General features: G+C 42.4%; 1 protein-coding gene across 1 annotated transcript in view; it reads left to right on the forward strand.

Moving 5' to 3' along the window:
- The window catches only part of LOC310990402 (carbonic anhydrase-related protein 10-like), a gene marked incomplete at both ends in the record, with an annotated part of 246,495 nt that overhangs the window by 145,762 nt on the left and 73,387 nt on the right, over positions 1-27,346 (forward strand). The window contains one exon of the mRNA XM_083977747.1: positions 7,161-7,303. Within this exon, the coding sequence (XP_083833873.1) occupies positions 7,161-7,303 (143 nt within the window). The remainder of the gene's footprint in view (positions 1-7,160; positions 7,304-27,346) is intronic.

Consider the following 27,346-nt stretch of genomic DNA (forward strand, 5'->3'; position numbering starts at 1 on the left):
CATGAAGTTGTCAAATGAGACTCTACATTTATGTCTTTAGCTAAGAATGACCTCATCATTATGGACGTCTGCTCTGATCAAAGACAGTTTACAAACAAGACCTGCCACATCAAGTCAGTTTCCTGTGTGTCACATGGGTTTCAACAAATTTTCATAATGTTAAAGGGATACGCCAACATTTTTTTCTGTGTCTGGCCTCACTCAGAGTCCATAAGCAGATAGACACCATCCTTTCGACTGTGTGTGCAGTAACAAGGGAGAGCCCGTAATTAGCTTAGCTCAAACACTGAAAGTGTATAGGTAGCCTAGGGTTAGCCTGCCTCCACCTAAAGTCATCAGAGAAACTCTTCAGCAACTCTAAAGGGAAACCGGCGGGCCGATCTTCGTCTCAGAGCTGACAAAACTCTCCGGTAAGGCATCTTGAGCGGTCAAATGCCGGTAACGGGACGAGATCGGTCAAAAGGGAGGGTTCTAGCAAAGACGCTTTATTTTGGTTCAAGCTAGGTACATCGAGGGTAGGTTAGCTTCCTATTTCAAAGTAAAAGCATTTCTGTGGGAAAAGGGCAACGGGTGTTTTATTTTGTGAGAGTAACCGGAAGTAACCGGAAGTGCGTTGGTCACAACAGCTAGCTTGAGTAGCGCAGAATTCGTCCGAACAAAATTGTAAACAGATGGTATTTAGACAAATTAGCGACACACTGCTGATCTAAACGGCTACTTTCTTAAAAATGATTGAAATGTCGACAGAGTTTAGAGCTGAAATGAAATCAGCTTCTGACTGTTGATTTCGGCTGGGGTAGGAGGCAGGCTAACACTACCTACAGTGGCGCAGCGCCGTCCCTGACCGTCTCTCCCTGTCTCTTTCTCTCTGTGTCTCTCACGAGCAGTGACACGTTCAGCACCGAGACAGCGGACAGCGCTGTCACTCACTCAGGGCCCCGGTCCAGACGGATACGGCTTTTTTGAATCTGGATAAATACTTTATCAGATCGGCATCGCGTCCAGGCGGACGGCGTTTTCGGGGGGGGGGGGGGGGGGGGGGGGGGGGGCGATTATGTCATGCCCCCCCCCCCCCCACCACTGTAACCTGAGACACACACACACACACCGCTGCAGCAGGCGACACAGTCTATGGACGTAACAACAACGGCCGACTGCCGGCTGAATCACACCTGTTTAATCATCAGTCATATTTACTCTGACACAACTTAATCCCATGTTTGAGTTTGAATACAGCGGGGGACTTTCCCTCTTCTTCTGTCTTTAGTGTTTATGTGTGGCAGCGCTAGGCTACAGCGCCACACACGCTCCACACAGGCCTGGAGTAGCCTATACTACAGTCTAACACCCCCCCCCCCCCCCGTTATTATTATAGGGCCCGCAAATTTTTTTTTGCATTAGGGCCCGTAGCAGACAACTTTCGCCACTGACTACCTATACACTTCCAACGTTTGAGCTAAGCTAATTACGGGCGATACGGCTCTATCTCCCTTGTTACTGCACGCACAGTCGAAAGGATGGTGTCTATCTGCTTGTCAGCGACTCGGGAGTGAGGCAAGACACAAACATTTTCTTTGGTGTATCCCTTTAAATATCACTAACTGTGTGTAAATATTTAATATGATCAGGAAATATATATATAAATAGCGCAGTGAGCAGTGGTTCCCAACAATTTTTGGCTCGTGACCCCATTTTGACATCACAAATTTCTGGTGACCCTGCATGACGTCACGCCTGTCAGTTATGTGTCAGCTCAGATATTTTTTATAAGTTGCATTTTATTTGAACTCAATTTATATAGCTATTATAAAAAGAATAAGAATTAGTTAATATTTTTATCAGTATTTTTTTTTTATCAATTAGCCTACTAGACATTTCAGGCGACCCCAAGGTTGAAGAACACTGTAGTAGAGTATCTCTCTGCTCTAATGTAAATTGGTTAGCATGTCTTGGCTAACTCACTGTTAGCAGCAGCTCTATCTCACTCTTAAGTGGATTTAAGGAAGTTGTGCTCCATCCATCAAGCACAGTCAGTCGGCTCTACTAGCATTTTCTCTAGCAACATTAAAAGTGAAAACATATGGTTTAAAATCATGAACAGCTGTAATGTTGCTCTTAATCCCCACCTCCCCCATGATGATAGCGGATGGGCCAAACTAACAAATCACACATACCAGATGAATTGTTTTACATGGTGTCAGACATCACTAATTGACATTAAGTTGACCTTAAATTGATATTTACTGAATGTTTGATGCTAAAATGGGAGTGTAATGTTGTGATTTACAGCTGGGTGGGACCCATAGACTGTAAAAAGAATGGACTTCTCAGACCCACAACTGCCCCCTTGGTGGGACCTCGACTGACTCAAGATGACATCAGTTCACACAGCAGCACCTGCACCAAAGATATTTTGTCTTCATTTTGTGTAGACCATGGTCCATCTTGATTGGTGTGAACAGAGTGCGAATTATACAATGACAATTGGGGGGGGGGGGGGGGGGGGGGGTGCTTGAGTTAACAGAAGTCTTACAGTATCTTGCTTGTTCAATGAAATGTCTACAGTCTGTAGATGATGATAAACCAAATTTTACACAATTTTACAGTTCATGTGGCACATAATCAACTTTTGTAGTCACCAACAAAATATTCTAGATCTAAACTGCCAGCAAGTGAGACCCACACACACCCTCATTTCTGCTCAAACACAGAGCCACAAAATGCTGAACCAGAACCAAACACAGATCTACATAGCAAAGATGATGGCAGATGTGTTACCATACCAGACAGATTCACATCCTTTACTGGTCCCAATATTGGAACTAAGGATAAGATACTGTAGGACTCTATAGTCTATAGGCCCAAAAGCCAGAGCTATGGTGAATCTCATCTTTACCATTAATTAAGAAGTGAGAAACATATTAGACTATTTTAATAAAACAGCTCACAAAGTTTGATTTTGAGGTCACCAATGTTTTCAGTATTAAAAAGGTAAAAGCCTAACTAAACCACCACTCAAAGACTATTAAAATGAAATTATAAAACTTTTATTTTTATTTTTTATGTGCTACATATAGGCTACACAAATAGCCCAACACTGCACTACAAACACGCTAACATCCACATTAAACTCATTGAACTGATTATGTTGTTTCCAAAAGGGGGGAAATGTCAAACCTGGCAACGCAGCATGCGGCTTTGTTTACAACCTGAGCGCAGTGCAGCTAGCAGGTTACGATAGCTCTGCTAACTAGAGTGACGTGCACAGGGCACAACATGGATATGATAATAGAAACTGAACAGACAGGCGACGTGGTAAGGAATAGTGACGTTAAAGAGTCAGAGGAAGCAGCGATATGAAAACCAACATGAAGACGCCAGAGAGGGACGAGCAGGCAAGGGCCAGGTGAGCTGTAGACACCTGACACTTCTGAAACTCTGAAAGTTAGTCATTCTCAATGCCATAATTGAACATCATGATGAAATAAAACTGTAGGCTACTGTGCTCCTCACCTTCACATCTTCAGACCTGAAGATGTGAAGGTGAGGAGCACAGGGAGCTGTTAGCTAGCTGTTAGCTAACTGTTAGCTAACTGTTGTACTGTTGACAAAGCTTCATGCAGTGAAGCAAGGACAAGAAAAACACTACGTTTCCCAAACAGGAAGTTATTTTCTAAATGAGAGGAAGATTATTTATGAAGCTATTTGTTTACCACAGATGAATTGTATTTAAAGTCAAGCAAACCGGTCAGGAGATGTTTGCCACACAGCAGTCCTTGTCCAAGATAAACATGATTATGTCCAAACATCAGCTGTTCTGTGTGTAGCCTACAGTTTTATTTCATCATGATGTTCAGTTATGGCATTGAGAATGAGCTGTGGGTTATTAAAAATTAACTTATGTACTCATTTGAAAACAGCAAGATGTACATGTAGGCTAAGTTGTACTAGTTTGGATATAATAATAGGCCTAACAACAACAATAATAATATTAAAGCAGAAGTAAGTGATCCGGTGGTTTTGGCTAACTTCCTGTCAGCAGATGGAGTTAGCAGTCCCCGCCCTCGCCCCCACGTCACCACATTCACGCGCATCCCTTGGCTGCACACACAGAGAGGACCGCCCCTTTATGCCGTTCTCTCTCCTCATTGGATGAAGGTTGTAGGATACAAGGAAAGTTTTCTCCTCGGCTTACAGCAGAGCAGAGTGACTGACAGACCCGTGTTTCAGACCAAACACTCTATATAAGTGATTGCTGTCAGAAGATAGAACTATTTAAGACTTATAATAACACAAATATTCCGCTTACTTCTGCTTTAATAATAAAAACCAATAATTTTGTCTGTTGAATAACTAGTCAACATTAATACAGGATGGGATGTATCTACAACAACATCTGAAGTTGTGCTGCTTTATACACAGTATTTTCCAAGACTCCTGCGAGTGAATGCACTGTACATTCTCTATATTTAATCTTTGTGGTGAAATTTAAGGGATAGTTCACCCAAAATTCAAATTTCACTCATTAACTACTCACCCTCATGTGGACTAAGGGTTGGAAGAAGTTTCAGAGTCCTCCGTGGCTTCTCTGAGTTACAGCGGGGCTCCGTGCAGCACTGCATGTCCGAAGCAAAAAAATGACGGAAGCGAACGGAGCTCACTTTTATTCGTCCAAAAAGACACACCAAAAAACATCCAAATACCTCCATAGTGCTCGTCTGTAATGTCCGTCTTGTATTGAAGCCCCAACATGAGAAATTGTTCCCGAAAAAAATTAAATAACTCTATATTTTAAGCTTGTTTGTAGCGGAAGCTCCCAGCACTGCTCTTCCTGTCCATCCAAATCTAGCAAGATTTCCACCAGTGTCAATGCAAATCTCACAAGATTTGGACAGACCAGGAAGAGCAACACTGGGAGCTTCCTGTCTTAGACAATAGGGGTGTGCGATACTGCAAAAGTTGGTATTAATCCAATACCAAATACAGGGCCAGTATTGCTGATACCGATACCAATACTTTATACTTAGGAAAGCAGTTTATCTACTTTTGAGTAGGGGAGAGCAATGCATCATGATTTATGAAGTGAATGCAACATAAATATGCAAATTTGAATGAAAATTTGAATTTTCATGATCATTGTGTCATTTTCCTTTAATTAATCATGATTATGATCATAATAAAACACAGGACAAATATATCGCAGTAGTTTGGTCTGCATAAGAAAGAAGAAGCTCCAAACGGCGCTCCTCTTCCTCTCTGCCATCATGCAGCCACAGACAGCAGTGCACTGCTGATCGCGCAAGTATTGATCAATACCAATACCAACGTTGGTATCGATCAATATTTTAGATTGATCCGCCCACCACTATTAGACAATAATTGCAAAAAACGCTGGAGATACAATTCCATTCTGAGAGACAACATCAGAAATGAGTTACTGTTAAGAAAGTCATCAAATAAATAATATATTTCAAAAAGAATTAAAAGGAGACTTTATTTCTCTACTCTGATACTGTCATGTTCATGTTTCCTTCATACGCTGATGTGAAATCCACACATGTAGTTAACAGGAAACAGATCAATGAAAAGAACATGAGGAGAAGTGGAGGCGGTTACAAAGGAGCGTCTGCTCACTCATCACTCATCACTTCAAGTGACAGCGTGCAATGACAGTCTGTTTACAGAGGAAGCCACTAATACCACTGTCTGTCTGATCACATCTACGCTGCTGGGAGCTTCATGAAATGTGGGAATGTATGTAAATGATTGTAACTCCTGTGGTCCTTTTCCTTGACTTGTCTGCACAACTGAAAGATGACAATCAGAATCATCATTTAACAAAATCAACGTCGGTGTGAAAGGGAGAGTTTTGCCGACAAGCAAACATAGACAAACATAGACAAACATAGACAAACCACCTTAAAGGGATAGTTCACCCAAAATTCAAATTTCACTCATTGTCTACTCACCCTCATGTGAGAATTTTCAGAGTCCTCCGTGCCTTCTCTGAGTTGCGGGGGGGGGGGGGCCCACGCAGCAGTATTTGTCCATATATAATGGTTGTGAATGGATACCACTTTTCTTCGTCCAAAAAGACACACCAAAAAACATCCAAATACCTCCATACTGCTCGTCTGTAATGTCCCTCTTGTATTGAAGCCCCGACATGAGAAATTGTTCCGAAAAAAAATTAAATAAGTCTATATTTTAAGCTTGTTTGTAGCGGAAGCTCCCAGTGTCTCAGTTCACTGCTCTTCCTGTGTCAGTGCAAATCTCGAGTGATTTGCACTGACCGGCGGAACAATTTCTCCGTAACTCAGAGAAGCCACGGAGGACTCTGAAACTTCTCCCAGCCCTTAGTCCACATGAGGGTGAGTAGATAATGAGTGAAATTTCAATTTTGGGTGAACTATCCCTTTAAACCCGGCGGTTGGGCTCACTGGCTCCACCAGCACGGAGAAAGTTTAACGGCCGTGTTCAACAAAGACACTAAAGATTATTATTCCTTATGTGCTATTATCTGATCTAAGGTTATTGGCTCATATTAAGCTTCTCTACTCAGATTTGACTTCGATGTAGATCAGGTCGTATCTTATGACCAATTAATGCGGCAAACCAAGCCAGCGTTCACATTCCGTACCCATTATCTCGCTCTGGGTTTTGACAAGGAAGAAGAATGTGTGGACTGAACAGCAACGTCTCTGCTTTTTGCCGAGTCTTAAATCTACACTGAATTCTAATGTTTAGTCAGAACAACAAGACAAAAGGTTGCGAACCGCTGCTGTGCTTTATAGGCAACAAAAACAAGGGGGAGAACTTTTGGACAGACTTTTAATAAAGTCCATTTTTCTGCCTTAGTTATAATTGCAGATAATAACCTGGAGACTTAAATGAAAGCTCTGTTTTAACTCGGATTTTAATGAAGCCATATGTAAATTCAAATCTCCCTAAACTCCCCATTTCTCCTGTCCCGTCATAATGAAGCCCATCTGCTCACTTCCCCCCTCGTTTTATGGTTTGATCTTGTGAAGTGCGCACTCACAGACACACTACACACACTACACACTAATTACTCTCTCTCTCTCTCTCTCTCTCTCTCTCTCTCTCTCTCTCTCTCTCTCTCTCTCTCTCTCTCTCTCTCTCCTCTCCTCCACCACCAGTCCCATCCTTCTGGGGTTTGGTGAACTCAGCCTGGAACCTGTGCACCATAGGGAAGAGGCAGTCGCCCATCGACATCGAGACCAGTCACCTGATCTTCGACCCCTACCTGAGCCCTCTGAGGCTCAACACGGCAGGACGCAAGGTAGGCCTACGTTGTCCCAGTTGTTTCACATCACAGGCTCCAAACCGGTTTCAACTCATGACCCAGTTGAAAATCTCAACAACAAAAAAAAAATGCTTGTGACCCACATCCAACAACACAGATAGCAAATAATTTATTCTGGGAGTATTTTTCACTGATAACAATCAAACAATCAGGATTTAACTTTTTTCAAACCCCACTGGGACTTACTTGTTGTTCAGTGCTCGGTGACCTTTAGAGGGGAAGGCACTGAACAGTGTGTATGGATGTGTCATGATACAGCCATGTAGGTTTGTCCCAGCTAGGTTCAACACATTTAATTTTTTTTTTTTTTTTTTAAAGCTTTGAAGCTTTTTGGCCTCCATGTCTTTCTCACTGATAGCAAACAATGCCAGCACCACAGGAATCAGCACAACAAACATAAATGGCTCGGTGCCCTGTACTTACCTCAGTCTCACATAGTTCACAATTCAACAACGGTGACACATGGCAGCAGGTGCTGGCGGTGGTGTGAGGAGACAAAGTGGAGTCTTACTTTCACTTTCCGGCACGAGCCGGCTCCCGGTCGGTAATTTCTCCTGCTAATCAGTGAAGGAAAAAAAGTAAGATTGTGGGGGATATTTTTCGCACTATCTGGCAACCCTGGCCTGCCTGCGCGTATGAGCCCGGTGACGTGACTGTCACTCGCTGGAGGCAGATACCGGTACGTAGTAGCGTTGGGTCTCCTGCAGCTGTTGACGTCGGCACGAGCGGACCTGTTGTTCCAAGTGGCCGCGGTCCGAGCGGATGTAACGGCGCGCATTCGTTTTTTTTTGTTTTTTTTACCGTGCATGTCACCGCTGCATGGATGAATAGCAGAGGAAACGGGCCCTTGAATGACTGGTCCAGACCCCTAGATTTAAAATATGGGATATGTTTTTGCTCCCCACTAGACCAGTTCTGAGTTCAGTTTAAGTTTGCTAAAAACATTTCAGTCAAAAGATTTTTTTTTGCTTTAACCTTTGTATATATATGTGCCGTCAATTAATACAATTCATCTCATGAACGTCATAATTAAGGTGTGAACGACACATTAACATGGGCGCTGAAATGAAACTGGGTCTGCTTCGCGGCTATATTCGCGGCGCTTCCGAATCCGAAAAATTGATTTGCGTTAACACGTTAATATATATATATGTGGCAAGGTGAAGAGGGCCCGGGCAGGGATTGAACCCACACGTAAGAGTCATGCACGCTTACCAGTCACCCAAAGGGACATCCCCTGGGCCAAGTAGCCAGGGCGCATGATCAATTGGAGGCATAGGCAACTGTCACATATATATATTCAAATTTAGAATATTGGTTAACAGCCCTAGTGCCTCAGGCACATGTCTACATGGGACCTGCTCCCTAACCACCCGACCACTGAGCATCCTAGGTCACATTTTGCCCTAACTCTGACATGTGTGTGTGAGAGCGAGAGTGATTATTGTAGGTCTTGACGTCACTCCATTTGAGCCACAGCAGCTCCCTCCTAACACTTCTCTGTGTCCCCTGGAAACACTTCTCCTGTGTGTTAGCATGTGTTTTCACTTAAACATTAAAGGGACATTGTGTAACTTCTCCTGTTATCTATTCAGGAAAATCGATTATTTGGTTCAAAAGTCTGTTTTTCATTAACCAGTAATCCCCCCCATCAACAAAGTGAAGTGTTCCTTTCAGCTCTGAATGAGCCGTTCATATCATTCATATCTCCATGGAGCGGGTAAGCTCGGTGCTGCTGCCATGTGGTGTCTCCATGTTTTTACGTTCAGTGGCAGCGTGACGGTAGGAAACCACGGAAACTCAGCGGAGACACCGGAGCTGTCGGCTCAGGTGGAGGTGGTGTCTGTGAAAAGTCACCACGGTAACGCAGTGAGGAGTGTGAGGACTGCACCTGAATGCTGCATTCAGGGTCAGGTCAACAATACCACATCACCATGACAACATATTGTCACGTGTATTGTTTTGCCTCGTGCTGACGGACCACTTGTTTACATAGAGGCTTGTTGAAGCCGTTACATGCAGCGGCTGTTGTCCGTCTGCCGTCTAACCGATTTCACGTGAATGCAGCATGAAAAATACGACTGAGTTGCTTGAGATATACAACCACAACGCTAGATGGGAGGAATTCTTACACAAATGTACCTTTAAGTTGTTTTCTGAACATGTGTTGAGCCCTCAGGGCCACCGTACCCTGGTTGGGATGACCGGTCATTTGTTGCTGGTTCTTCAGAGGCCCAGTGTCTGTTAGAAGACAATGTCCAGCTGGTTTCAGCCTGATGTTTGGAGACTGGACATTAGAGTCCTGATCCAGCAGGGCCGTCCCTCTCTTTAATTCATCACGGAGGCTGAGACCAGCACATGACACAGTCTCACAATCGAGACTGAGAGAAGCCTCTGTCTGACAGAGACTATGAGCTTTTCATCCATATCCGAAGGCTTTGAAATTCCCAGCTGCATTTGACTGCACCAGGCTCAGGAGGCATTACAATTTCAGCCCTCTACACAGCAATCACACTTAATCTTTGGTGGAAATCCCCCCTAAAGCACCCAGACTCACCGTAAAAACACGGCTTTTCATGATGTCGGACATCGCATCCTGGATTAATTTTTGTATTTAGTAGTGTATTCTACTTATTGGCCATATTTAGGTAAAATGATATCATAGTGTGGTATTTTCAGTGGAGAGGGAAACTGACATCATCAGAGCTATTGTTATGTTACCGTTGGGTGACCTTTGGGAATCTATTGTGATCTAAATGGTTTTGAGATTAAGAGATTAAGGTTCAAAGTTTCGACATCCTAGAGAGCAAGGCTGTACAGTACAGTTAAATGACAAGTACTCTTAATATACTCCTCCTTGGTACACTTTAAATATATAATATTGAGCCAAAAGTCTATCCTATTTGAAAAAAGGTTTTTCTCTAAAGTCATGCATTCAGATTGGACCCTGATAAATCTGCCAACTCATTTCCTGCTCAGGTCTTCTGAGGACAATTTGAACAAACAAAAAGACAGTTAAATACACAATAGATAACTAGACTAATGAATGAATAGATAATACACCAATAAGTCATCATTTAAAGGTGTTAATGAAATAAAACAGTTGGCTACAGAGAATTATGGAGGCCACAGTTTGACTTTTGTTCTGTGTTCCCTTTGTCGTTCCCTTCCAACAAGTTTTGCATTACATGTGACTGGAGGAGAGAGGTTGAGCTGTGACACACAACGGATTTACAGAATAATATAATTTCAAATGTCTCTCTGAAGGACTGGATCGGCTCACACAAGCTGTTCCATCGAATCAGGGGAAATGCAGAATGATGGCGACAAGACGGTAAAAACATAAAAGACGGGTTTAGAAATAGAATCAGAATCTTTGAAGGCCTCCGTAGACATTACAATGTATTGGCTGCATTAAGGATTTCCACTAAGAGGCCACTAAATAGAAGCAATAGTAAAAACAATTCAGGGAATTCTAAATGTTATATTCATCCATGTGCTTTTTGTTTTCTTCTCTCTGGTCTGTTTTTCAGCTGCAGAAACAAAAGCTTTGCTCAATTTGTCATTTTCTGAGCTCTGACTGAACTCACTGCCATCACTGCTACAGCACAGTTCTAGTTCCAGTTACACTTATAGACAGTGAGCAGTGTAGTGGCTTTAACATCACGCCACTGTTCAGCAACCAGCTAGTGAGTAGGTTTCTGTATTGTTTTAAAAAGAACTGCAATAACTGACAATAATCTCTTCGTTATCACATTAAAGCAGAAGTAAGTGATATATTTGTGTTAATATAAGTATTAAATAGTTATATCTTCCGACAGCAATCACTTACATAGAGTGTTTGGACTGAAACACGGGTCTGTCAGTCACTCTGCTCTGCTCTGAGCCGAGGAGAAAACATTTATCGTATCCTACAGTTTTTATCCAATGAGGAGAGAGAACGGCATGCAGGGCTGTGTGTGCAGCCAAGGGACGCCGTGAATGTGGCGACGTAGGGACGAGGACTGTTGTGGTGCGTTCAAGGAAACTCGTTTTTTTCCGACCTGTGAAGTCGTACCAGTTCGATCTGGTACATAGACTATACAAAAAGACGTACTGGTACGATTTCACGGGTCGGAAGTTACGAGTGGCCGTTATAGTGACTTTCACCGATAAAACAGGTCGGAAAAACACGTATGGGTTGCCTGGAACGCTACAAAGTCGTAAGTTGTGACTTGAAGCTGTAATTTATGATTTCAAAAGCCTGCCTGGAACGCAGCATTAGCCAAAACGACCGGATCACTCACTTCTGCTTTAAGTAAATCACAGAAACATTATTATATATATATATTTTTTTTACTAACAAACAGTAGTATAAACTGTGTAATTCACTCTAATGTCTATTGAAGCAGAATAAATACAACATCCTAAACATGGCTGACATTCCCAACAGTGTCAGTGAGTAGATAAAATCATCCAAGACAGATTGTCCAACACCTTTGGTTCAGCGGCTTTAACAACAGTGACAGAGCAGTGAAGGGAAAACCTTTTTTTTTTTTTTTTTTTTTTTTTAAGTCTAACCTTGCAGAAATTTCCAGTAGAGAACTCATCTGGAGATAAAACCAGTTCTACAGAAACACCACATGTGATTCATATGTGATTTTTCAACATTTCCCCAGTGGGGTTGAATTTCTGCCTACACACTAGGAGTCATACTGGCTATTACAGTCTCTCTTGAGGTGCATTCCTCTCACTTAAGTATTTTCTATAAGTGTCCAGGGTCCATAGACCCTCTCCATACAGTTCATGTAGTACTGAGGCTGCACGTTCCATCATTATTCATTTGATCAATTCTTTAAGCCATAGAGAGTTAGAGGGAGTAGGCCTGTTTAAAAAGGGTTTTCAGATGGGATTTGAAGGTGGAGAATGAGTCAATGTTCCTGATGCTGGGGGGGTAGGGAGTTCCAGAGACGGGGGGCAGAGCGGCTGAAGGCTCCGCCCCCCATATGATCCTCTTTACAGAGAGAAAAGCAAGTATCAGATCCTACACCGTCCACCTTAGCACCCAACAAACACACCTCAGGACTAATTATTACACCATCCTCCATAATTAAACGTAGACAGTGGTGGACAGTAACGGAGTAAATTTACTTGAGTACTGTACTTAAGTACATATCCAGAGGATTTGTACTTTACTTGAGTATTCGATTTCTTTGGTACTTATTACTCTTACTTGAATACATTTCCAAGACAAATATTTTTACTTTTACTCGAGTTAATTTCTAGGAAGGCTGAAAAGTACTGGTTACTTTCAGGTCTTTTTTTTTTTTTTCTAAAATCCTATTGGACACAAGCTGTGTTTGTCAGAGAAGGAAACCCTAACCCCTAAAAGCAGCACATCAGTGCAGCTGCTTTCAAAGAGTTCATTCTCATTAACAAGAGTTAAAAGCTCCTTACATTCATTTAGAAACAATTATAGTCATTCACTGAAAAATAAGAAATGTACTCTTACTCTTACTCTTACTCTTACTTAAAGTAAATTTAAAAGCACGTACTTTTGGATACTTAAGTACCTTTAAAAGCAAGTACTTTTTTACTCTTACTGGAGTAACATGTGGACTGAGCTACTTTTACTTGTAACGGAGTTGACCAGTAGTATTTGTACTCTTACTCAAGTACTGGGGTCGAGTACTCTGTCCATCTCACATGTGGAAATGTTTTACATGATTTAGACATGTGCAAATAACATGATTCACATGTGCAAAATGTTTCACATGTGAAGTTCGTGTGTTTTTTCTGTAAGGGCGACTTCAGGCTTTAAACCTTCAAAAACATTCTGTTATTATTACAAAAGGATGGTGGTATTGGGTTGAACATCACAGTAAAATGTGGGAGCAACTGTGATTTTCCCTGTAGTTAAAAATAGAAAATAAATAGTGATAATTAATATGGATAAGTGACATCGTTCCAAGTAGCACAATGCCTCTGCTGTGTGAATATAAAAGAAGAAGAAGAAGATCATTTTTGATATGTAGAACATTTTCACCTTGGAGCAGATCACTGTCAAAATATTCATTAAAATAATCATTTTTAGTGTTATCTACAAAACTGGCACATACCATCTTGAAAACAGGCCCGACTTCAAACTGAAGGCACATTTGACTCTAACGTCATCCCCTTCTCTTACTTTGAAGAAAATATGAGTCATAAATCATTATTTCACAACATCGTGTCTTTTATAAAAAATTGATCTTGTTGGGGGCTTTGATCTAGGCAAAGAACAATATGGTGCTTTGCTATTACATTTTAATATTCTCCTTAGAGATTTCCAAAATCCAGGAGCAGCGTTCTCTCGGAGCGGGTTGAAGGTTGGCTTCAACGACTGAAGGTGTTTCCTCGCCTCAAGAAACGGCTGAATGTTTGAATAGCTAAGTGGCAGGGAGCTGCAGCTCAGGTTTTAACGCGCTGACTTGATCGTGAATCGAGGAATAATGTATAACTACAGAAGCCTAAAAGGGACAAAATGTAACATGTTATCGGAAAAACTGGAAATATTAATGAATGCATTAGCAAATAATGGAGTGTGAACAGAAGTGTTCTGCTGAAAAAGTGGAGAACTTGGAGCCACATCCATCTACTGAAGATTGAGCTTCAAGGTTGAGGAGTGAATCACAAAGTCTGTTCACACCTGTCATTAAAATGTGTCTTGAGTGATCAGATCACAAGTGGACAGTGAGACGCCATGACCCTGGAGGGGGGGGGGGGGGGGGGGCTCAAGCAGCACCAATACAACTTGCTACTGTGACGTAAACAGCCTAATGCGGCGCAATGCATTATGGGAATGTGCGGCTTTGGGGAATTGTGACACTTGGTGTGAACGCAAAATGACATTGAGTTTGGTCGTGGTTGGTTACATACGGTCAGTCTGATTGGACAAATTGACACCTCAATGATATGTGATAATGATAATAGGCTATAAAAATATAAAATCAGCGATATAGAGCTGCCACTTCAAGGATACGAGCAAAGTTTTATCTGTCTTCATGTTGCCCGTTCATTCATCATCCCGTTACACCTGAATCAAACAGGTGGAGACTGAGAAATCCGCAGCACTAGTCCGTTGATCACCGTGTCTGTAGTGCTGCATGAAGCGGACTAGTGTGATCTGACTGAGGGAAAAAAAACCTGATGCCTGATGAAAACCAGCATGTAATTTGAATGAGAACAGTATAGCCTAACGAACGAGAGTTTAACGTAGATATGTCACTTTTTTTCACGCCCTCACGTCACCGTTTTTAGACAACTCTGAAATGATTGAAGAAACGTTACTATTTCTGTGTGTGTGTTTTGTGTTGCTATGTGTGGTATTTATTCAGTCAAAACTGGGAAGAGGAGCTTCCGCTACAAAACAAGCTTGAAATATAGACTTATTTAATTTTTTTCTGAACAATTTCGCATTTCGGGGCTTCAATACAAGACGGATATTACATACGAGCAGCATGGAGGTATTTGGATGTTTTTTGGTGTGTCTTTTTGTTAAGAAGACAGTTGGTATCCATTTGCAACCGTTATATGGACATGCACTGCTACGCTGAGACCCCCTGTAACTCAGAGAAGCCACGGAGGACTCTGAAACTTCTCCCAGCCCTTAGTCCACATGAGGGGGAGTAGATAATGAGTGAAATTTCAATTTTAGGTAAACTATCCCTTTAAGCATTAAAATGTAACACCTACAGTATATGACATGTCTACTGAGGTCCCAGTAAAGAGGGTCTGGTGATGCCCATGTGTTGCCCTGTGGACACCAACATCCATTTTCTCTTCTTTAACCACAGCGCCGTCATGGACGACGTCCTGCAGTAATGTCTTGTCCTCGTCTGAGACGCATCAGGACGCATTCACTTTTACACCATCAGAGAAATGTGGACCTTGACAGAAACATGTTGGTGCCCGTTTACTGTGTATTCAGGGCTAATCACATGTGTTCACTTGTGATCTGATCACTCAAGATGCATTTTAATGGCAGGTGCAAACAGCGCTCATAAATGTCTTTTTTATTGTCTTCTTCAAATGTTATGAAGAAAAATGCTGTGTGGAATTCTGCTTTACAATACGATATGAATTACTTTATTAATCCCCAAAGGGAAATTCATTTAAATTGAGACACAAAAAAAATAAGAACCTTATGAGCATAAATGATGAAATCAAAACCACATATTACAAAGATCCTCTGCTATAATTATCATTTGAAGAGGAAAAATGACTTTTCAAATTGGTGTTATTTCTCCATGACACCTCCCAATACCCAATACTAGTGATTAGGATTTATGGTAGAAAAATGAAAAATAATGTTCCTAATTATGTTTTCATCAGGGTATAATCACCTGAAACTAATCTCACGTCTAATGATGAGTAAACTTCTCGCACATTACGGCGGTTCCGAACATTTGTGTCTCGGCATCATGTGTTGTAAGCGAGTGCGGGCACAGAGAGGGGTGATTACACTCCTAACAGAGGAACTGTAATGGAGAGCGCCCACTTCATCTGCTCCACGACAAAGCCTGGACACTCATCCACTTAGCTATGGCATTTTAGCTGCAGCCTCTCAGCTCAGGCTTTTGTATGAAAATCAGATGCATTAGATCCTCCACTTTCCAAAATAAAGCTTTCAGGAGCCTTCAGCTCCAAGACTAAAGGTGTGGTACATCATTCTCTCTGGAGATCAACTCGGTTTCATTTTGCTTTGCGATTATTAAATAGTTAAATCAGGACATAATGGGCCCCCAGAAATATAAATCTCAAGCACAAGCATTAACTCATACAGGGTCCTTTTTATTTCTTTGTTACGCGCTAATGCCACACTTCTATTATTTAATTGCTCGTGGCTAACGCTGTTGCGCGGGTGCCACAAAGAAAACCGAGAGGGAACATTAGCCCCATCCGTGACCTCTTCAGAGAGTCTTATCCCTGTAATTCCCTCTGAGACTCGTTCATTGTGATGAGGACTAAGAAGTGCCATGGGGTGAGCTCCATGTTATTTCCCGAGAGAGAGCGCAGTGTCAGCCACTAATCACGGCTGCTGTGGCACACTGTGGTTCAGGCGAGGATGGGTCGGGATCAGATGAGCGTCATCAGAAGCTCAGGCTCTGCTAATCCAAGCCACCGGGGAATGTAGGTCGCCCGGGCGAATGAAGAAATCTGGATTACTGAAACACTGTGCCAGAGCTCATTTGATATTACATTTGCATGGAAGTTCTGTTATAGGGATAGTTCACCCAAAATTCAAATTTCACTCATTATCTACTCACCCTCATAAGTCGACTAAGAGCTGTGAGAGTCCTCCGTCCCTTCTCTGAGTTAGGGGGGGTCCGCGCAGCAGTATTTGTCCATTTAATGGTTGTCAATGGATACCAACTTTCTTCGTCCAAAAAGACACACCAAAAAACATCCAAATACCTCCATAGTGCTCATCTGTAATGTCCCTCTTGTATTGAAGCCCCGACATAAGAAATTGTTCCGCCGGTCAGTGCAAATCACGCGAGATTTGCACTGACACAGGAAGAGCAGTGAACTGAGACACTGGGAGCTTCCGCTACAAACAAGCTTAAAATATAGACTTATTTAATTTTTTTCGGAACAATTTCTCATGTCGGGGCTTCAATACAAGAGGGACATTACAGACGAGCAGTATGGAGGTATTTGGATGGTTTTTGGTGTGTCTTTTTGGACGAAGAAAGTTGGTATCCATTGACAACCATTATATGGAAAAATACTGCTGCGCGGACCCCCCCGTAACTCAGAGAAGGCACGGAGGACTCTGAAAATTCTCACAGCTCTTAGTTGACATGAGGGTGAGTAGATAATGAGTGAAATTTGAATTTTGGGTGAACTATCCCTTTAATATGCGTAGAAATGCACATTGCAGATTCCCTTCTTGGTCTAATTTCTGAGAAAAATAGAGCAATTTTAATGTGCTTGTAATTAATTATCTGTGTGTGTGTGTGTGTGTGTGTGTGTGTGTGTGTGTGTGTGTGTGTGTGTGTGTGTGTGTGTGTGTGTGTGTGTGTGTGTGTGTGTTGCCGGTGGGAACACAGGCACTGGCAGGGTGGACCCAAACACACACAAACATGGCGAGTGTGGTGGTGATTCAAGGAACAAAACTTGGCTGATTGACAGTGAAATGCAAAAACTGAGGTTTTAGGCAGGTGATTGGAAAAATGAAACTCAAGACATCCCGACTGAGATGATACGAGGTCAGGTAAGAAAAACAAATGGAAAAACCCAATGAACTAACACGGAGTGGGAAGGTGGCTCTGAGTTTACTGAAGGAGAAAATGCATAAAAAGAACAGATTGCATGTGGAAAGCCTTGTATGAATGGATGAGCTCCAGTAACTCTATGTAACAAATGTACTTAAAGGGATACGCCAACATTTTTTTTTCGTGTCTTGCCTCACTCCCGAGTCCATGACAAGCAGATAGACACCATCCTTTCGACTGTGTGTGCAGTAACAAGGGAGATACGGGCAGAGCTGGCGCACCGCTAATTAGCTTAGCTCAAACGCTGGAAGTGCTTGGGTAGTGCGCCCTGCGGTCTAGTTTTGTGTATTTCTTTCGGAAAATTACATTATCTGCTAATATTAGTCTAAAAATAGATAACGCGAGTCACAACAAGCACACCGGACCGTTAAGAGTTGCTGAAGAGTTTCTCTGATGACTTTAGGTGGAGGCAGGCTAACACTACCCATGCACTTCCAGTGTTTGAGCTAAGCTAATTAGCGGTGCGCCAGCTCTGCCCGTATCTCCCTTGTTACTGCACGCACAGTCGAAAGGATGGTGTCTATCTGCTGTTCATGGACTTGGAAGTGAGGCGAGACACGAAAAAAAAATGTTGGTGAATCCCTTTAAGTCAAAAGTCATTGTACTGTAGCCTCAGGCAGCCTGGTGGTGTGTGTATCACAAAGGCTTGATCCTAACTGCAGCAACCATGGCTGGTCCAACCTGTCAACCTCTGCTGCATGTCAACCTCTCTCTCCCTCTGACATTCCTATCTCTCAATCATGGCGGCGGTCCGAGTACAGAGGTTACATGCTGTCATTCCAACATCCCACCACTCCGACATCCCACCATTTAGACATACCACCATTCCGACATGCGAACGTCCCACGTGACTCCCTTCTTTAAGACATGCTGATAGAGGAATACCCACATGGTTGTGTGTAATTACGCAGCAGAGCTCAGACAGGGACTAGTCTGCCTGTCTAGCCTCTACCTGCTCTTTTTACTAAACTTAACCAACTTCTTTCTTCATTGCTTAAACCCAATTTACCACAATTAGAAGCCAATGTCGGACTGGTGGGATGTCGGAATGACGGTTTCCCCCTGAGTACAGACTAGACATTTTCTTGGGATTTCCGTGATTTGGGAACCAATTTTCCTATTAGTCACGTGATTGGGATGTGCGAACGGGATCGGGACAGTGTTTCCCATACATTCATTTATTCGTGGCGGCCTGCCACAAATAAATTACGTTCGGTACGGATAGATTTTTCAGGTTTTGGCTTGACCAACGCAATGGCGTTCCGTTCATTCATCTCCGCATAGCGCTCAGTGTTGCCAACTTGGCGACTTTCTCACTAAATCTGGCGACTTTCCAAACCCTCTTGGCGACTTTTTTTGTCAAAAGCGACTAGCGACAAATCTAGCAAATCTATTCGCCTACAATCGTTTGACGACTGTGACGATGACTGTGTGTTCTAAAATAGAAGAAACGGTAATGGGACAGGATCAGGAGTGATTTATTCAGGATTGGGACAGGATGGGATTTTTTTTGACTTGGTCACTGGACCTCCAGGACAGGACGGGAAATGTTTTGTGGGAGCGGGACAGGACAGGATTGAAAAACTCTCAGCCTCTAGTACAGACTCTGTCTTTTCTGATGTATGAATCTAATTTATTGCGGCCTCTACTCAGTTGCTCATTTTTATTGAATTATCATTTTAATGGCTACTTGATATTTCTGTCATGTTATCTTAGTTATTTCATTATTATAGTGCTGTTGGTTTGGTGTTTGTAGTCAGTAAAAGGAGTATTTATCCTCCATGTGGCATAAATAAAGTGAAGTGTAAATGAAGCCTGATTGTGGTTCCCTGAATCCTCATCAGTTCTCCTTCACATCTTTTCTTCCCTCATGATGTTCTCCATTGAGGTGGTTAGGAAATTAGTTTCAGACACTTCAGACACAGCTGAAACCAAATGGACAGTTTTATTCACCACAGTTATCTAATGCTCCCAAGAAATGATGTTAGACCAAATAAAATATAAAGGATCTGGTACAAGGACTTAAAAATGTACCTTCTTTCTTTATCAATGGAGTAGCCATTAGCCACGCTAGCTTTTTCTGTTTCACTCTAACAGCCTGAATATGATCCTTTTCATAAAAAGGGATGTCATAATGATGTAACGTGTTCAGCTCTGTGCTTGGATCAGGGACTGAAACATTAACAGCCTGTGACTTTCTGCTCTAAAATCTCTTAGCACCTTTCCTCCCCCTGGGGGGCTCCTGTCCAGAATGGTTTTAGACAGAGTGCTGTGTTCACAGTCAGGCTCCGAGGGGGGGCCTTAATCCTGCCAGGAGTCAAATCCACAGTCCACGCTGCTTCCTTCTCTAGGTTTATATGGAGCTGTCCAGTGGGATGGCTTTACACAGATGTTTTAATGCAAGCTGCTTCTTTATTTAACAGTAGCTCAGAATTTCCAATTCTTTAGCGGCAGCTGTGTGGCGGGAAAGTCATGACGGATTTTCTCAGAACTGCTTGATTGATAGTGAAACCGTGTGTTCTGACTTTCACTGTATATCAACAATTCTCATATTGGGATGGTTTTGGCACACTCAGCTGTGTTCTGTGTGATTTACTGACTGCTAATGTTGGCTTTACCTTGATTGACTGGATTTATTGTGATGGATTGAGATGTTTTCTGAGATGCTTGAAGATGTAGGCCTACATCGGCACTTTAACCCAGCAGGTTGTTCTCTCTACTCACCAGGCTCCTTAAAAGATTCTGATGGTGAAATTAAATGGTACTTCACTCAGCCAGTGCTTTAAGTGGGCCGGTACGCACTGGTACGGAGTACCGGCACTCGCCTCGGCTCAAATTACAATGCGGCGACTTCAGGTGGCGACGTCACCGCTGCCGGCGGTGCAAAATGAAAGTACCGGTCCCATCTAAGCGCAGTATAGTACCGTTTTAAATGCCTCAGTAACCCGGTACCAATCTAGTACCGGTATACCGAACAACCCTAATAGTGAATAAACTCATGTTGGCAATAATTTGTTGACGCAAAAGAAACAGCAATTAGGACAGGATAGGGACACTTTATGAAGTGGGTAAACTTCAAATAACAAATACTGATTTTATTTGTCGTCATACATTATTCACAGATAATAAATTGAAAATACTTCTTAAAAATCTTTCAGGAAAGTTCAATTGAACGTTTAAAAAAAAAAATCAGCATCATATTTGAATGTAGCCTGTCATTTATGATGTGCTGGTATCGATCGCCTACCACCTAATTTACCAGCCAACAGCTGAAAAGGGGACTACCGGCACTTATTTTTTCCCACTTAAAGCACTGCACTCAACTCTATTCGAGTCTTTAGCAGTGAGATCAGTTTCCTTGACATTGGGAGCACTACTCTCTCCTTTGACAATTATATTATGTTGGAGAAGTCTGAGAATATAATATATTGATATAAAAACTGTGTTTGGAGCTTTCAACCACATTTCAATGCCTTTGAAACGAAATAAGATTTGAAATAAATGTTAAACAGTGATGTGTTGAACTGGCGGTCGTATGGGAGGTGATCGGAGCTCAAGTGTTGGTTCAAGAGTGAAGTTCTTCTCAAACCTTGATGGTTCTATCAGAGCTGTCACGGCTTCGGCTGGGAGCCTCAGAATGTTCAATAGAAAGTTTAGAACTGGAGGTGTGGAGTTTGAACAACATGCCCATCGGCCATGAAAGGTGGTGTCAAAACCACATCAAAGCAACTGAGGGATCCAGTGTTTTTACAGCTTGACCCACGGTTGGAGCTGAAGAGCATTTGATGTCGGTGACTTAAAGAGAAGAGACAGCAGCAGTGATGTGTCAGTCATCCCAGTTGGCCTTTGTGCCGCTTGACTCTCAAGACAATCTCCCGCTCTGCATTTCTGTTATTGGTCTGAAAATCAGCTCAGAAACAAATGAACCATCTCGTGTCACTACATGAAATTGAAACTATGAGTGCAGAAGAAAAAAAAAAGTCTATAAAATGAAAAAAATAGAGCTGTTGTCAGCACAGGTGTGTGATAGGGGAACATTTTCAAAGAGTAGACCAAACAGCTGAAGTAGGTCGGCAGATGATTCAGCAGAAGAACAACAAATTGTGTGAAAGTTATCTCCTACAATACGTACTGTAGACACTTCAGTGATCTCCGAGTTTGGACTTTTAACATCGTTTCCGCATTCAGAAGAAACAAAAAACAAACACTCATGAAATTCTAATGTGGTCAGCACAAAGCACTAGCTATTAATTGTACTGATTGTCTGGATGAATAATTAAATACGTGAGTTATGTGCAGTGATCTCTCTCAGAGTCATTACACCATTCGGGCATCACAGAATTCCTCCTTTTGTTCATAATCACATCTTCACAGTCTTCGGGCCGTGGTCTTTCGGTGACAGCAGTTTGACTGACACATCATGATCCAACTGGGATGGTGATTTTACAGGATTACCCGCTCCATACTGTAGGTGACTGACTCTTTTCATTTTTGTGAAAAAGCATTTAATTAATTGGTTGCAATTGGGGTGTGAAGAGGATTTTAAAGGGATAGTTCAACATTTTGGCATATGGCCCATTACCATAATCCCTATAGTCATAGCAGTAGGTTTGTTACGTTTAATTGTCAGTGCAAGCTATTTTTAGAACGGCGGATCAGAGCCGTGAGCTGCTCAGAGCTACGCTACGGAGGCTAATGGGATTTCTTGGTTTCTCTCATCAAATACACAATCCAACAACTCCACAACGCTCTGGTGGACAAGTTGTGACCTGCACATTCACCACACTATGAGATAACAACGGAACATTACAAGACGTGGTAGTTTTAGAGGGAAATGTAGCGACTGCTTGCGGGAAAACTGCCCCTGACAGGAACGCGCATCAGCTGTTTTGCATGAATTTACCTCCAAAACAACTCTGTCTGGTAATGATCAGTTATCAAAAATGCCAAAATTAGATCTCCAACCCTACCTTTAAATGTTTGGCCAGGCCACATCATATACACCTCATACTTTTTTGTTATCTCAGTCTGAAAAAAAAAACAAAAAAAAAACTGGATCATCAAAATATCTAACTGTAGCAACAAGAAGAGCAAAGAGTGAAGAGACAGAAGGAGAATCGACAGTGATTCTCCCTGAGTTTCCTACATGTTTCTCTTGTTGTCAATGTTGTTATCTCTACTGTGATATAAAAACATATTTTTTGACCTCCATATTGTTATAGGGGTTGGACAGGGGTCAACTTTTTTCACCATAACCATGAGTCTGGGTAACATTGATCTACAGCGTTCAGTCGTCTCTGTGAGCTGCTGCTGTTGCAGACTTGTCCGACCTCTGGAGGTTTTCTGACCGGTTTCCTCCGCTGGGGGCTTCCTTGTTTGTCAGTGGGGCTGTAAATAGACATAGACATGCTACAGTACATGTGTAGAGCCGGACGCTGACACTGATCATGAGCTGCAACACCCCCAGTTTGGGTTCAGCTGGAGGCCCAGGCTGTTGCAGCTGTCTCTCAGCACTTCACTGTCTGGAATAGAGGTAAAAAAAAGAAGAAAAAAAGGTAAGCCTCTCTCTGGCTTCCAGCCAAGTTACTTTGCTAACAGCTCTGTCAGAGTGTGATGCACCAGAGAAGCAACTGGTACATGTGGAATATCTCTCTGCTTCTACCGTCTCATTTCAGTAGTTTATGTGATGTTGAGGAAGTAGGAGATAGATTTTATGTGCAAATATCACATGCAGCTGACAGTAATTTCACCCCCAATGTGTGTTGCAGATAAAGGAGCTATTTAGAGTTTTCTAAGTTCTCTCTGCCACCAAACATATTTTTTGACGAAGCAGGTGCTTGTGATTGTTTCTTAAGAAGAGCTTTAGCCATTGTTGCATTTATAAGACAAGAAGTCATAATGTGTTGTGGAGACTGGAGGCTACAGTGAGTCACTATTGGCCAGAGGTTTCTGAGGAGAGGTGAGCTGCTCATATACACAAATGACTCAGATCTGATTGGGTCCGAGCTTCGGACTGTGTCAGATTTAAATTTTCAGATCCGTTGAGACGTCTACTCTATGTCATGCATCGTCTTTCCCAGGTAACCTCCTCCTCCTTCTAGGTAAGACTTCTGACCAATGAGAGAACAGTTGGTTCACACATTGCATTTGTTTTACAACTTTGGACCGCTTGGGACTGTTACCATGTGAACACAAACGACCCAAAATAAAAATGCAACAATTGTTCCGCTGAATCGGAACAAAGCAAAGGAGCCACAAGTCTGAATACACCCTCAGGGCCATGATATACTCGCCGCTTCATCAAACGTACGCGTACGCAACGCATCGTGTTTGTGCCGATCATATACTTGTTGCAGCCAAAATGCACAATACTGGCGGTCTCCACTTGGGGCAGACAACAGAAATATCCGGAAATTGTGAAAAGCCCCACAGATCTGTCACCAACTATATTGACAGGCGCCTGTCACTATGTAATGACATGGACGCATTGAGTTTCAGCCTCTCTTTCTACCGTTGCTCTGACAGTGACTCTGTCTGTTCTGGTCTGATCGAGTGCCTCTAGTGGTCATGTCAATATTGCAACTCGCGCACGCATCACAGCACCTCGCGTCCAAATGTGCGACTGAACACGGTCAACACATCAAACGGACGCAGGTAACGCGTGGCAGCCATGATGCGCTCGCGTTTGCAGCAAGTATATCACGGCCATGAGAGACAGCCAGCATTACAGTACCAGTCTACTACGAGTACTGTATTGCTACAATTCAGCCCTACAAAGGCAAAGTGCAGTATCTGCATTTTTTTATTTATTTATTTTTTGACCAATCAAAAGTGCATATTCTCTTCTGGTAGAATTTGATATTGGTACTGCTAAAATTTCCAGAATTATTGGGCTGTCCATCCAGAAAGGCACTGTGAAACCAAGGCAAAGTGCAGTATCTGCAAAGAGTACTGTACTCCCTACTTCTAGAATTACTCTATAATTGGAGTAAAACCAAGGCAAAGTATCTGTAGCTAATACCAAGCCAAAGTGCAGTATCTGCCATAAAACAGTCAAAATTGGTCAGAAAGACAAACTACAAAATACATTTAATTCAGTCCACCTTTATCTAATCAGTTATAGACTTGGTAGTTATTTGATGCTTAAACCTGACAATGAAAAACACAAAAAGCTGTTTTTCTTTGGCATTTTTACAGACACTGCACTTTGCCGTCGTAGAGCAGCATTAATCAGTCATCAGACTTCATTCATTTAGTCACCAACAGCTATGTACTGTAGTAATAGCAAAACTACAACCATTTCTTGTAACCATCTGTAATTTTAGAGAACCTATTTGTAACAACAGCAGAGTCTGCATCACTTCTTGACATTTGAACACATTTCCAAGCGCTCTGGTGGTTGATATATTTACTCCTTGCCCAGGATCTTGTAAACCGCTACTGTAAATGTATGAAGCAGCCATGCATACTAAATGACACACTACACAGAGCAGAAAACACACACCACACCACATGTTCAGGATGGGTTTTGTTCCCATCCTCTCCTGCAGAGCATCTCTGAGCTGCAGTACTCCATCACGCCCAACAACTATAATGATGAACCGACTGCGTGTGTGTGCCAACTGTTTAGGCTACTGGCCAGACTTAAAGGGATAGTTCACCCAAAATTCAAATTTCACTCATTATCCACTCACCCTCATGTCGACTAAGAGCTGTGAGAATTTTCAGAGTCCTCCGTTCCTTCTCTGAGTTACGGGGAGGTCCGCGCAGCAGTATTTGTTTATAATCGTTGTCAATGGATACCAACTTTCTTCATCCAAAAAGACACACCAAAAAACATCCAAATACCTCCATACTGCTCGTCTGTAATGTCCCTCTTGTATTGAACCCCGACTTGAGAAATTGTTCCGAAAAAAATTAAATAAGTCTATATTTTAAGCTTGTTTGTAGCGGAAGCTCCCAGTGTCTCAGTTTACTGCTCTTCCTGTGTCTGACCGGCGGAACAATTTCTCATGTCGGGGCTTCAATACAAGAGGGACATTACATACGAGCAGTATGGAGGTATTTGGATGTTTTTTGGTGTGTCTTTTTGGACGAAGAAAGTTGGTATCCATTGACAACCATTATATGGACAAATACTGCTGCGCGGACCCCCCCGTAACTCAGAGAAGGAACGGAGGACTCTGAAAATTCTCACAGCTCCCCGTCGACATGAGGGAGAGTAGATAATGAGTGAAATTTGAATTTTGGGTGAACTATCCCTTTAAACTAATCACATGCCATTTTTATCCAAAGAGTCTCACATTGTGCATACATTTGGACTGTGGCTGCACCTGGTGGGAGGAATATACAGTTAATTTCACTACTGTTAGTCTTGGGAACCACAGGGTTTGTGAATGTGATCCATCATTATTACTGCAACATCTCACCCCAATGGAAAAAACGCAGGAAAAGAGAATTTCAGAATAACATACAGTATCCAGTAATCAGCCATTTATTTGTAAGATTTGGCCTTGTTATCTGCTTCTATCTCCACCAACTCCTGACATCTGAGGAATCTGCAGTCTCATGACGTGAAATGAGTCTTCACATAACCAATTCCTTTTGGTGTGATGTGGCGCATCTGCATCTGTTCTGCTGCAGAAGACCTGACTGTCAATGATCTTCGACAGGCAAATTAATCTGCTCTCTTTTACAGGAAGCAGCTCGACTGTAGTAAGAGTTAAATCCTCTGTTTGAGTCTTGTTTCATGATTAATGCTCTTGTGCATCTGCTGAGCAAGAGCACATAGCATAGCCATCTGTCCTGGCCAGTGTGTGTGTGTGTGTGTGTGTGTGTGTGTGTTTGGGAGTATGCTGTGAAGATCAAGTGAGAGAAAGCCAGTGTTTGTGTGTGAAAAATGATGGCAGAAATTGAGAGCAAATGTGGGAGCATGTGTTGGTCTGCATTGCTCGTGTGCGTTTGTGGAGGTTATAGTGGAAAAACAAAATTTGACACGTTTGACTTTGCCTGTGTGTAGTGTAGTGTAGTGTAGTGTAGTGTAGTGCAGTGCAGTGCACACCTGTGTGTTACCGTGGAATCCAGGCCAGCCCCTCTTGTGCTCGACCTTCTCGTGAGTTTCCTCAGAAGCTGCTGCACAACAGATTGGCTGTTTTGGCTCCTACTGTCTGCAACAGATTTCTTTGTTGCTCAGAGTTTACACGACGCATTTACATACATTTTTCTACCGCACAAACTCTGCTAAAGAACACCTACTGTACTGTACATTTTTGTGTAACTTATACAAACCCCCCGCGCATCTGTCGGCGCCCTGTTGCTCTGCACGGCCACTGAGTCAGGGATTTGACAGGCCCTGAGCAAAGTCAAGCATGGGGGATCCTGAGTCCCAGCTTCAACGCTCCGGAAAGCTCTTATCTTCAAGTTTATATTTTGTAGATGGTTTTCGGTTCCGGCTGCAAAATGTGACTTTGCGAGCTCAGAAAAAATCTTCTCTGTGAGGACCTGCAGTGCATTTTGTAGGGAAATCAGGAGTCAGAGTTGTTTTTTGCTTTTTTTTTGGAAATATGTTTATTGATTTTCAATGAAGAGAAAAATGAAAAAAGAAAACACATACAATAAATAAATAATAGTAAAATAAATAGGTCAGTAGACATATACATCATCATACGAGGTTTTGTACAATAGCCAGTGTCTATGAGCTCACATTTTTAAGGTAATTCAG

This window comes from Trachurus trachurus (genome assembly GCF_905171665.1).
Source record: "Trachurus trachurus genome assembly, chromosome: 8".
NCBI classification, from domain to species: Eukaryota; Metazoa; Chordata; class Actinopteri; order Carangiformes; family Carangidae; genus Trachurus; species Trachurus trachurus.